The sequence below is a fragment of the Panthera leo genome, chromosome C2 (assembly GCF_018350215.1).
Source record: "Panthera leo isolate Ple1 chromosome C2, P.leo_Ple1_pat1.1, whole genome shotgun sequence".
In the NCBI taxonomy this organism is placed as follows: Eukaryota; Metazoa; Chordata; class Mammalia; order Carnivora; family Felidae; genus Panthera; species Panthera leo.
The window spans coordinates 66,240,474-66,253,370 of record NC_056687.1 but is presented as its reverse complement, the minus strand read 5'-3'; the positions used below and the strand labels follow the sequence as shown (position 1 = coordinate 66,253,370).

The window sequence follows — 12,897 nt, the reverse complement described above, 5'->3', positions numbered from 1 at the left end:
AGTACAGATTTTTGAGCCCCATCCCAGAAGCTTCAGGGACAGTCTAAGAATCTAATTTTTGTTTAAGAAATCAAAAATGCAACTTGAATCTAATTTTTAACAAGGTTTCTATTCGTTCTGATTTAGTTTATTTTCAGAATTGTACTTGAGAAGCACTGGAATTCAGTCAAATAAGAAATCCAATGTAATAAACCCTTGGAAGATGAAATATTCTGAATTTATTCATTGATTTAAACAAACATATCCAAGCATCTAATATGTGCCAGTTATTATGCTATTTTCTTGGTCTACCGATATGAATAATGCATGACTTCTCCCCTTAGGCTTACAGTCTAATAGAATATACATCAGCAGATAAATTATACAATATGGTTAGTGAAATGATAGATGGATAATAACTTCTTATCAGGGTGTTATGGGAGCAAATAGTAGTATCTAACTGGCTCTGGTTGGTTTTAGATGGGGAAAGGAGGCAGAATCAAGAAAGGCTCACTAAAGTGGCTGAGCTTTTCAATAACAGATAATTGACCCTTTCCAGTGGCTTAGCGTGGAAATATTTATAAAATATACATTTCCCTGTGTTTTCAAACAAAACTCACATAGTTAAACTTTCTTTTAATGTTTATTTATTTCTTTGTTTTGAGAGGGGAAGGGTGGAGAGAGAGGAGCAGATAGAGAGAGAGAGAGAGAGAGAGAGAGAGAGAGAGAAAATCCCAAGAGAATCCCACTGTCAGTGCAGAGCCCAATGCGGGGCTCAGTCTCATGAACCATGAGATCATGACCTGAGCCAAAATAAAGAGTTGGATGCTTCACTGGCTATTCCACCGATGCCCCTAGTTTAACTTTTTTATTGATGACTTAGCATGATCACGTATTATCAGTTCTTTCACCATACAGCAAAATAGTGATACCTTTTATCACAATATACAGGAGTAATTTTCATCATCCACAGGGCTGCCCAACTGCTATGATTTTGTTATTCTCATTTTTCTGTCCTATCCTCTTTGTTGTCAATCTGATAATGGTCTTCTCTTGTCAATGTGATGGTATGTAGAGTATCTTACTTAAATTTTTCCTTAAAAGTATTTGGACAAAAATATCTGAATAAGTAAAAAGTGTGATGCATTCTGTTAAATATATGTGTTTTAGTACATTTTATGACATCTATTTTTAACCACTTAGCTATCTTGCTTTTTATTATTTCACAGCCACTAAGTGTATATAATACAACTTCATTTTATAGGCAAAGAAACTGAGGATCAAAAATATCAGGGATAATCAGTGGCAATCAAGAGTATAATCTAGGCCTCCTGATAACCAAAATAGTTCCATTTTATAAAATCAGCAGTTCTTAACTAGGGGTTATGGCAAAATCATTTGGAGAATGGTTCAAATTATGCATAAGCTAAATCCCAAAGGTCCTGATTCAGTAAGTCTGGCTTATTCTTTTTTTTTTTTCTTTAAGGACTTTTTTCTCTCTCTCTTTTTTTTTTCATTGTTACTGAGGTATAATTAACACATAAAATTGTAAGATATTTAAAGTGTATATCGTTGGTGATTTGATAGACATCATGAAAAGATTCTTCTCATCTACGTAGTTAACACATCTGTTACGTACTTGCTCGCTTATTTATTTATGTATTTATTTGGAACATTTAAGTTCTCTCTTATCTTATTTCAGTTATCTAATACAAAGTTATCAATTATAGTTACCATGTTTTAAATTAGATCCTAAGATCTATTCATCTTATAAACTCTGTACCTTTTTCCCAATCTTTACCCATTCCCAACTCCTGGCAACTACGTTTCTACTGTCTGTTTCTAGAAGTTTGATTTTTTATTTAGATTCCATATGTAAGTAGTGCCATGCACGATTTGTCTTTATCTCTTTTCACTTAGCGTAATTCCCTTGAGGCCCATCCATGTATTTGCAAACAGCAGGATTTCCTTTCCTCCTGGCTGAATAATATTCCAGTGTCTGTGTATGTGTATGTACACACCATATCTTCTTTATTAATCATCCATTGATTGACATGCACTTAGATTGTTTTCATACGTTGGCTATTGTGCAGTGAACATGAGAGTCCAGATATCTCTTCAGTATCCTGTTTTCATTTCTTTTGAATAAATCCTCAGAAGTGGGATTACTGGATTATGTGGTAGTTTAGTTTTATTTTTAATTTTTTAAGGAACTTCCATACTGTTTTTCATAGTCGTTGTACTAATATACATTCCTACCAGCAGTGCACAAGAGCTTTTTTTCATCCACATCCTTGCCCACACTTGTTATCTCTTATCTTTTTTTGTTTTTAATTTTTTTTTATTTATTTTGAGAGAAAGATCAAGAGAGGGGCAGAGAGAGAGAGAGAGAGAGAGAGAGAGAGAGAGAGAGAGAGAGAGAGAAAATCCCAAGCAGGCTCCACACTGTCAGTGCAGAGCCGGACATGGGGCTCAAACCCACGAACCTTGAGATCATGACCTGAGCCAGAGTCAATAGTCAGATGCTTAACTAATTGAGCCACCCAGGCACCTGATCTCTTTGTCTTTTTTATGACAGCCATTCTAATGGGTGTGAGGTGATATCTCATTGTAGTTTTTGATTTGTATTTCCCTGATTAGTGATGTCGAGCACTTATTCATGTACTTGTTGGCCATTGTCTTTTTGGAAAAATGTCTCTTCAGTTCCTTTGATCATATTTAAATCAGATTGCTTGTTTTTTTGCTATTTAGTTGTGTGAGTTCTTATATATTTTGGACATTAACCCCTATCAGATATATGATTGGCATGTATTTTCTCCCATTCCATAGATTGCCTTTTCACTTTTTTGATGGTTTCCTTTGCTGTGTAGAAGCTCTTTCATTTGATGTAGTTCCACTTGCTTATATTTCCTTTTGTTGGAACATATATTTTTTTAAAAATTCTTGGAAGATTCTGATGCACATCTCCCAACCACCACACTATAATCTGGCTCTTAGCTATATTCTAATACATATAGTTCCCATATATCAGAATCTATTTCTGAATAGTTATATAGTATAGTCAATAAATGGCTGTAGAGTCTAGATCATGAGAAAGGGAGAGACTTTATTTTTTTTATTAATGTTTATTTTTGAGAGAAAAGGAGAGAGAGAGACACAGTGTGAGTGGAGGAGGCACAGAGAGAGGGAGACACAGAATCTGAAGCAGGCTCCAGGTTCTGAGCATCAGCACAGAGCCCGACATGGGGCTCAAACTCACAAACTGTGAGGTCATGACCTACGCTGAAGTCTGATACTTAACCAACTAAGCCACCTAGGTGCTCCTGAGGAAGGAGAGACTTTAGAGTTTACTCTAAGAATGTCTCCTAGAGGGTTTTTAGCAGAAGGGGATGTGATCTAATTTGCATTTAAAAGGATCACGCTAATTACTATATGAAAAACAAATGGGAAAAGGGGTGCAAAGGGGGGAGAAATGAGTAGGCAAGGCTGTAGTGGGGAGATCATTTAGGAGATGATTGCATTAATTCAGGCAAAGAGAAGGATCAAGGCTTTGACCTGGATGCTAATAGTGGAGATGGTGAGAAATGAACTGATTTTTGATATATTTTTAAGACAAAAGCAATAGGATTTTCTGACAAATCAGATATGCAGTATAAAATGAGTTAAAGATCACTCTTAAGTTTTTGGTCCTTTGAGTAACGGGAAGGATGGAATTGCCTTTTACTGGGAGAAGAATAGTCTTAAGAGGAAGATCAGGAAATTATTTTCAGATATGTTAAATTTGAGGTGCCTGTTAGACATCCAAATTGTAGTCTAGTGGATATGGTAGCCTGAAGTTCAAGGGACTAGTCCAGGATGGATATAAATTTGGAATTCATCAACATAATGATGACATTTAAAATCATAAGATTAAATGAAGTTGTCAAGAGAGCCAGTATTGATAAAGAAAAGAGATCCAAGAACTAAACCTTGGGATGCTCCAACAATTAGGGAGGTAAAGATCACCCAAATGGAGACTGAAAAGGATTAGCCAGTGAAATGGGAAGAAAACCAGGAGAGCGCAATAACCTGGAAGCTATGTACTGCAAAGCCGAAGAGTAATTATTTGTATCGGTTGGGAAGGTAAGATGAAAACTGCTCATTCATTGATCATTGGATTTAGCAATGTGGAAGCCATTGGTGACCTTGATAAGGAATGTTTTAGTGGAGTGATTGGGGCACAAGTGTGACAGGAATGAGTTCAAAAGAGAATGAATGTAAGGAAAAGAATTAGAGACTTGAGAATAGACACCTCTCTGGAGAACTTTTGCTGTAAAAAGGAATAGAGAAGTGGTATGGTAGCTGGAAGAGGACTTGAGTTCAAGAGAAGCTTATTTTAAGATGGGAAAAATTATGGCATGTTTGTATGCTGATAGGACTTATTCAACAGAGAGGGAATATTTGATGATAAAAAGGAGAAGTGATAGAGCTACACCTTTGATGAGAAAAGGGACATAGGATCTCAGGCATAAAGAAGAAAGGGATTTGGCCTTGGGGACACAGAGAGTTTCTCTGTAATGGCTGGAGGAAAAGCAGATTATATGGGCACAGATGCGGGGAGGTGGATAGATATGTGAAGAACAGGCTGTCGAAATTCTCTTCCGATTGCTTCTGTCTCAAGAAGCAAGGTTCTTACCTGTTCTTAAGGATAGGGAAAAGATTTTGGAAATTTGAAAAAGAAGAGAAATTGTGAAATAGTTATCTAGGAAAGGAAAAGAGGGAATGGACTATGAAACTTATTAAAGGGCAGCCCCAAAGGTAGACTGGAATTTAAAATGAATCCAGTCAGCTTGAATGTGTATTTTTCTGAGTTTCACATTCAGCTAAGCTGGGTTACAGGCATGGAATTGGAGAAAAGGTGGATAGAGTCAAGGTTGGAATTTGGTCAGATGAACACAGTGCAAGAGAGGGGCAAAGGAGTGACTGAAGTGATGAATTATGGCATTTATCCACAGGAAGTGAAGATTTGGAAATGGAGGGAGAGCTGTAAATGTTAGGATTGTTGTATGAGAGAGTATTAGAGGGAGGACTCTTGAAAGACAGGAGGTGATCAGAGAGGTGGTATGAGAATGATACGAAAGAGCCATGCTGATACGGAATGTCCAGTGCTTTAAACTGGAATGAGGGTGCTCCTAGTGTCTTTAGTGGTTATAATAATTATTTTGATGGATTGATTTGTTAGGTTCATGACTACAAAGAAGGAACCCCAGAAGAGAAGACCTACTATATAGAATTATGGGATGTTGGAGGCTCTGTGGGCAGTGCCAGCAGTGTGAAAAGCACAAGAGCAGTGTTCTACAACTCTGTAAATGGTAAAGCATTTTTTATTTCTACTGTATATTAATGGTCTAGGAGTACAGATAATCAGATATAGAATATGCTATGGGATGCTAGACACGTCTTATTTTAAGGAAGATCTAATGTACTGACAACTTTTTAAATCTGCATATCACATTTTATTTTTTTCTTAATGTTTATTTATTTTTGAGAGAGAGAGATAACCTGGAGCAGACTTCCAGGTGGAGGTGTATAATCGAGGACATAACTGGAATGCACAAAGCACCTACTTGTCAAGGGACTAAACCACTGAGAGCTATGATTTACCTATAGAATTTTTTTTATCTTCTGCCCCTTTCTTAGTTCATTTTTTTAAAGCACTTTTTTTTTTCTTTTACTGTGAAATATATCCCAACTTGTCTTTGATGTACAAGATTTGGTGTCTCACGGGGCACCTGGGTGGCTCAGTCAGTTAAGTGTTCGACTTCGGCTCAGGTCATGGTCTCACAGTTTGTGAGTTTGAGCCCCATGTTGGGCTCTGTGCTGACAGCTCAGAGCCTGGAGCCTGCTTCTGATTCTCTGTCCCTATCTCTGTGCTCCTCCCCTGTTCTTGTTCTGTCTCTCCCTCTCCCTCTCTCTCAAAAATAAATAAACATTAAAAAAAATTTTTTTTTAAAAAAGATTTGCCATCTCACCCTTTTCCTTCTAGTAGATGCTTAGCTCTTAATTGCACCTCATTTATACTATGCTTAGATCACATTCAATATTAGGTAAACATTGCAATTATTCAGTACCTTCTTTGTTCTTATAGCCCCCTTTCAATATCTTATCTTCCCATATCATAAGGTGTTGTGGATACTACAACAAGAAGTAGAGATGGCCATTGGATACATACTATAAAATACAGGATGAGTTGTGTTCGTTCAGACCTGAAGTGTCACAATCTATTTGAAGAAACAAAACATTCATAAATGGAACAAAACAGTTATAAGATGGTGACACTAATATATGATATTGTCAGGCAAGAAAATACATGATAATGGCATATATTAATAGAATGTATATAAATGAGAAAAACAGTAAGGTCAGACTGGTGTAGTGTTCAGTGACTTCTTAGAGAACAGAAGAGAAGGAAATGAAGCCTGGTTTAGATCTAGAATCAAGTGATAAACTTGGATTATATCAATCAAATGACTTGACAAAGTTGCTACCACTCTGATCTGGCAAAGCAGGTTTGGATATACAACACTTTTGCCGTTTAGATCTTTTTGAGAAAGAGTTAAGATCAAAATTATAAATACATAATAAAGACCATTTAAATCCTAGAAACTTTATGGAGTTCTGAGCTGTGAACTTATTAAGTGCTGAAGAAGTCCATCTAAATCCATATTTATTTATCTTTTTTATACCTACTATTCATTAGTGATTTGTCTCTTCCTTGAATATTATTGAAATAGTTGCATATATATTATGTTAATAATATATATTATGTTAATTTGTATATATGACAAAACTGAGATATATTCCTCTTTCTTAAAGTTTAAAAAGAAATCCCTGTTAAGAAAGGCCAATTTTTATGTTCTTTCACCTTAGCTCTGGAACATTTCTCTTGGTAGAAGCACTGAAGGTTCTTTACTCCATCTACCATCCTTGGTTTCTTAAGAAACAGAGCAGAAGGATCACTCCATTCAAATGCACAGTCTTTACTCTTAACAGTTACTCTCTTCCCTCAAACCCTACCTTTCTCCCACTGTGATGAACGAGGCTGGCAGTCCCTGAAGGAAACCTGTAAAGTGTATGTGCCCCTTTTGAAGGTTAGAACATATTCTGATTAACTGTCACACTGACTTCTTTCCTTTGGGCCCCACTGTGGCCCTTATAGTCCATAATCTACCAAGAAAGAACTTTCAGCTCATTGGAAAATAAAGAAAAAGGGTGCTCAAATGTCCTTAAAAGCTCAAAAGCCTTAAAGAGAGAGCCTCCAAAAATAAACTCCTCCCTATTCAGCTAATAGCTCATCTAGGCCTTTGTAATCCTTGCATCTCCCAACCAAAAGCCTCACCCATAATTTTTTGATATTTATATCTGGGAAGTTAGGGAGAGAAGAAAAAGCCACTCCTTTACTTAATTCTGCTTTCCCCCAATCTTTTGCTGTTAGATTACCTGAGTTCAAATTCTGCCTAACTCACTTACCATGTGATTGAGAGCAAGTTTCTCAGCCTCACTGAGCTTTAGTTTCCACACGTGTACAATGAAGATGCTAATTCTTACCTAACATGAGGGATGTTCTGAAATCAAATTAGAGAACACATATAAGGCACAATGTGTAGCATATAAGTGCTGAATAGATATTAGCTATATTCTTTAATGGTAGCTCTTTTTAAATCTATCCTGTATCATGTGTCCTTAATGCCTAATAGAACCCATTATTGAGGAAAGTAGAGTGAGTACAATTGAATACAGGGCAAGTGTCAGATCTGTATTTCTCTATTTGTTCCAGATGCCAGGAGGATACAGATTTATCTGAGCAAGCTGTAACTTGCACAAGCACCTTATTTGCACAAATGTCTGTAAAAATCGGAGAAGCCAAATAGTTCTAACTTTTCTGCCCTTCTTTTTCAAATTGACATATCTCACATCTTGAAGACAGAGGAATCATCAGTTTCACATCATCTCTTCATAGTAGAATCTAGGTAACATAGGAAATGGTTGAGGGTTTGAAAATCTGTAGTCTTCTAACCACATGATGATACTCTAAACTCTGCTATGCATTTTCCTTTTGTCTACCTGCTCTGCATTTTTGTCTGCTATACCTGATTCTATGTAATTGTATTTCTGAACCTCATTACATTTTGTTATTTTTCTCAATCTCTCAGAAGTCCACCTATTTTCTACTATTCATACTTTTTGACTGGCTTTTCCTACCTTCTTCTAGTGACATAGTTCTTTTGCTCTATTAACTATCTCATAGATATCAAGCTTTCATAGCTAGTCATTAATTCAAAGAACTAAAAGATTAGACTTTTGAGTTAATTAGGCTCAGGTGATTTACATTTTGTCAGCTGCAAAATAGCAATTATATCAAATTAAATAAATATATTTTTCATAAATTTTTATTATTTAATATTTTATTAAGTAGTAGTGGATGTGTGATATCTATGACGGTACTATGCACAGTGCCGAAACAATTAGCTTTTGTAGGAATATAATTTCTTAAATACTTGAAATAGTTTTGATTCCTTTCATTGATGAGGTAGTTCTATAGTTAGGACCAGGCAGAAGAAGCACTCATCAAGTGTTTAATAAAGAAAAGCAGAAAAGACATTCTGAAAGTTTACTGACATTTTGCCAGCCCCTATAGAATTAAAAAGGGTTATATAACTGACAAAGAAAATTTTGTAATTAATGATTTGTAGAAATTTGTAGAGCAAATTTTAAATTAATTGTGCCTGTGTTTGTTAATCATCCTAGAATGCTAGGTTTATTCAGCAACCTTGTATTTACTTAGCCTCACTTTGCCAGTTGTAAAGTGAAGAGAAATTGTTGGAGTATTGACATGAGTTTCTTTGATTATTTTAGGTATTATTTTAGTACATGACTTAACAAATAAGAAGTCATCCCAAAACTTGTATCGTTGGTCATTGGAAGCTCTCAACAGGGATTTGGTGCCAACTGGAGTGTTGGTAACAAATGGGTAAGCCCAGATTACTTCACTTTTAGTGTGAAATGTTACAGCAATCACAGGAATATACCTAACACAATAACACTTTGTAAGATGTCTGATTCGAAATTTTTTTTCTCTCCGTCTATAGATTGTCTTTTTATTCTCTTACCAGTTATCTTTCAAGCATTAGTTTTTCGTCTTGATGCAGTCTGATTTCTCAATTTTTTCTTTTACGTATTGTGCTTTGGGTATCAAGTCTAACAACTCTTTGCCTAATCTCAGATCATACAGGTTTTCTCCTGTTTCTTTTCAAAACTTTGTTGTTGAAAGTTTATCTTTAGATCTGTGACCTGGTTTGAATAAGTTATGACATGTGGGGTTTTGATTGAGGTTGACTTTTGTATATGAATGTCCGGTTTTTCCAACACCATTGGTTCAAAAGATTATCCTTTCTCCATTGAATGTCTTTTACTCCTTTGCCAAAAATCAGTTGACCATATTTATATGGTTCTATTTCAAGACCCTCTGATTCTGTACAATTGGTCTGTGTATCTGTCCCTTCACCAATATGACATTGTCTTCGTTATTGTAACATTATAGTAAGTCTTAAAAGTATATAATGTGGTTCCTTTTTCAGAATTGGTTAGCTATTCTAGTTCATTTGCTTTTCCATATAAATTGAAACCAACTTTCTATATTGACAAAAATTCAGCTTGGATTTTGATTGAATTGCATTTAATCTATAAATCAAATTGGAAAGAAATTTTGTTGCATGTTCCAATCCATGAACACAGTATGTCTCTCCATTTATTTTTCAAAGCAAATTCTAGACATTGTATCATATCGTCTATATATACTTCTGTGTATAACTTTAAATGATAAGGACTTTTTTAATATAACCAAAATATAATTGTTCCACTTAAAATTTAATAATGATTCCTTACTATTAAATATTATTTTAATTCCCCACATGTCTCATAAATGTTGATTTGCTCAAAATAGTATCTAGATAAGATCTATTCATTGTATTTTGTTTGTTAAGTACCTTTTAATCTTACATTCCCCTTCCCCCCCCCCTTTTTTTTTCTTTTGCACTCTGGCAGTTTGTCTGTGAAAGATAGTTTGCTTGTCCTGTAGAGTTTCTTGTATTCTAGATTTTGCTGACTATATCCATGTAATGTCTGTTTACCTTGTTTCTCTGAATCCTAAATCTTCTCTAAAATGATAGTTAAATATAAAAAGATGGTCTAAAAGATACAGGGGTTTTTGTTTTTTGTTTTTGCCTAAGTGGTATTATACATATAATTACAGTACCTGGTTGTCTGTCTCTTTGTGATGTTGACTTGTTACCAGCCGTATCCATCCATGATAAAATTCCCCATCTGTTTTTTATCTAATGTTTTTTTTTTTTTAAAAAAAGAGGTTTCGGGGTGCCTGAGTGGCTCAGTCGGTTGAGCGTCCGACTTCAGCTCAGGTCACGATCTCATGGTTCGTGAGTTCGAGCCCCGTGTCAGGCTCTGGGCTGATGGCTCAGAGCCTGGAGCCTGCTTCTGATTCTGTGTCTCCCTCTCTCTCTGCCCCTCCCCCGTTCATGCTCTGTCTCTCTCTGTCTCAAAAATAAATAAACATTAAAAAAATTTAAAAAAATAAATAAATAAAAATAAAAAATAAAATAAAAAGAGGTTTCAAGATCAAATTTCAAATTGGATATAAGATTCAATGAAAAAGCGAATAAAAAGAAAAGCTAAAAAGAGAAACAAGAGAATAAGTTAAATGTATATGGCACCATACATATGTTATGTTACATATGGAATACATGTATGTTGATTCACAACATATATATTATGTGCGATGTATGTATGTTATGTTATATGTACAAATATTTGTTAATGTACAAAGATTATACAAGACTGCAAGTGACAGAGATAGATGTCTATCAAAAATGATGACTGATAAAATACATACAAAAGTTTGTATGTGAGCCAGAGTTAGTATCAGAAATACTCCTAAAGGAGGACACTCTGAAAATTTTATTCTGTAATAAACCAGATTTCAATTTTGGACTACATCTCCTAAATCAATGTCAGTGTTGGTAAGAAGAATCAAAGGCCTTGAACTCAAGCTATTATTGGCTTGATGCAGTAAATACAACGATAATATTTTTAAGGAATGGCAGGTTACATAGTTGAAAACACTTGTGTTCCAAGGCTAGGCAGTAACTGAAGCACTGTAAGATTATTGTGAAGGGCGAAAAGATGTGGTAATTTTGCACACACACTATACACCCCCAGTTTAGATTATTTAAAGAGAAAGACAAATAATGTCAAAGGAAGAAGAAAAGCTAAGCTCAACTGGGTTGTATTGATTGTATTGTGCAATATTGATTTGCTGTCATAAAGTGTCTGCAGCCAGATTTTGTTGACTATTGTAAATTGAGCTTATAACATGTCAGGAATCCAAGTCTGTTTTATTTCTCATATGTGAATAGAATTTAATTGAACAACATTGGCTCTATATTCCTTTCAGTAATAGAAGGAACACCACTCTGTCCTTTGGGTAAAAAATTGAAAAAAAAAAAAAGGATTGTAATAGCCAGTCACCCAATACCACTAACCATGAGTGATCCATATTGTCTGTCCTCTCTTTCCCATGACTCTTGTGTCAGCACAAACAACTATTTGGCTTTTAATTCTTTCCTTTTACTTTTCGTTTTGCATTTCAACTGTTTCTTTTCCTTTTCCATTTGTTGAATCCATCTTGTCCCAGGCATAGCATCATCTGTGGTCAATTTTTCTGGCCTTCAGCACCCTTGTTTCTTATTTTCCTGAAATGATCTATTTTTCTTTACTATTCATAGACAGAAATATGTATGGTAGGTATAGAGCTTATGCATGCCCAGAAGCTTGTCATTTTCCCCTCTGGCAAAAGGTTTGAGTGCCATGCTAGGTTCTTGCATTTTCATTCCATTGAGGTTTGAATTCACTCTGTGCATCTACCTAGAAAAATTCCTGAGCTGTTAGCCTGAGAATACAGAACTTTGGGAGAGGTCAAGTTAACCTACTTTCATATACCTGGTGGACATTCAGTTATTCAAGTAGTCTATAAAGATTCATGGAAACAAAATTTGAGTAGTTAGATGAATAGTTGGAACTCTATAAATGGTGAGGATGGATTGATAAATGAATAAGTATTTGGAAGAAATTGGGAGAAAAGTAGGTTTATAGGTGATGGGTAAGCGAGAGTCAGTGAAATCTCAGTAAAATAGCGTAAGCTACTTACATTTAAACATTACACATCTACATCAGAAGGGTAAATTCTATTCACCTCTTCATTATTACTTATTACAGGGATTATGACCGGGAACAGTTTGCTGACAACCAAATCCCACTGTTGGTAATAGGGACTAAACTGGATCAGATTCATGAAACCAAGCGCCATGAAGTTTTAACTAGGACTGCTTTCCTAGCTGAGGATTTCAATGCAGAAGAAATTAATCTGGTATGTGTTTTCACTCATGCATTTTTGTGTTATTGTTAGGCAAAGCCAAAATTGAAGACTTAGGTCATATATTCTCATGAAAGAAGCTTTATACTTACTATCAGTCATTTGGGTTCTGATCCAATATGTAGTGAAAATTGGAATCAACATAGACTGTCAGATAGGGAACAGTCAACTCAACCTTCTTATATGCTTATCTGTGGGAATGTTCAAACTTTGTTCTATGAATAATGTCAACCCTGGGCTTTTTCTTGAAAAGATTTTTTAAGATCATACCAAAATCAAAATAATTAAATTAAGGTAACAAAGGTCACTGACATCTTGATTATTCTTGCTTTAGAAAAGCCTCTCAGCTTCTTAAACTACAGACTTTAACTTCAAGAGCAAAGAAATAGATAAATGAGAAAACTACAAACTGTGTAAACTAGGAGTGCTTCGTG

General features: G+C 35.2%; 1 protein-coding gene across 3 annotated transcripts in view; it reads left to right on the top strand.

Moving 5' to 3' along the window:
• Positions 1-12,897, top strand: part of RABL3 (RAB, member of RAS oncogene family like 3) — a 39,382-nt gene that overhangs the window by 13,011 nt on the left and 13,474 nt on the right. For all 3 annotated transcript variants that reach the window (XR_006207016.1, XM_042954713.1, XM_042954712.1), the window contains exons 3-5: positions 5,201-5,330; positions 8,875-8,989; positions 12,307-12,457. Coding sequence is in view for 2 of the 3 variants with exons in the window: in XM_042954713.1 (XP_042810647.1) it covers positions 5,201-5,330; positions 8,875-8,989; positions 12,307-12,457 (396 nt within the window). In the remaining variant the exon portion in view is untranslated. The remainder of the gene's footprint in view (positions 1-5,200; positions 5,331-8,874; positions 8,990-12,306; positions 12,458-12,897) is intronic.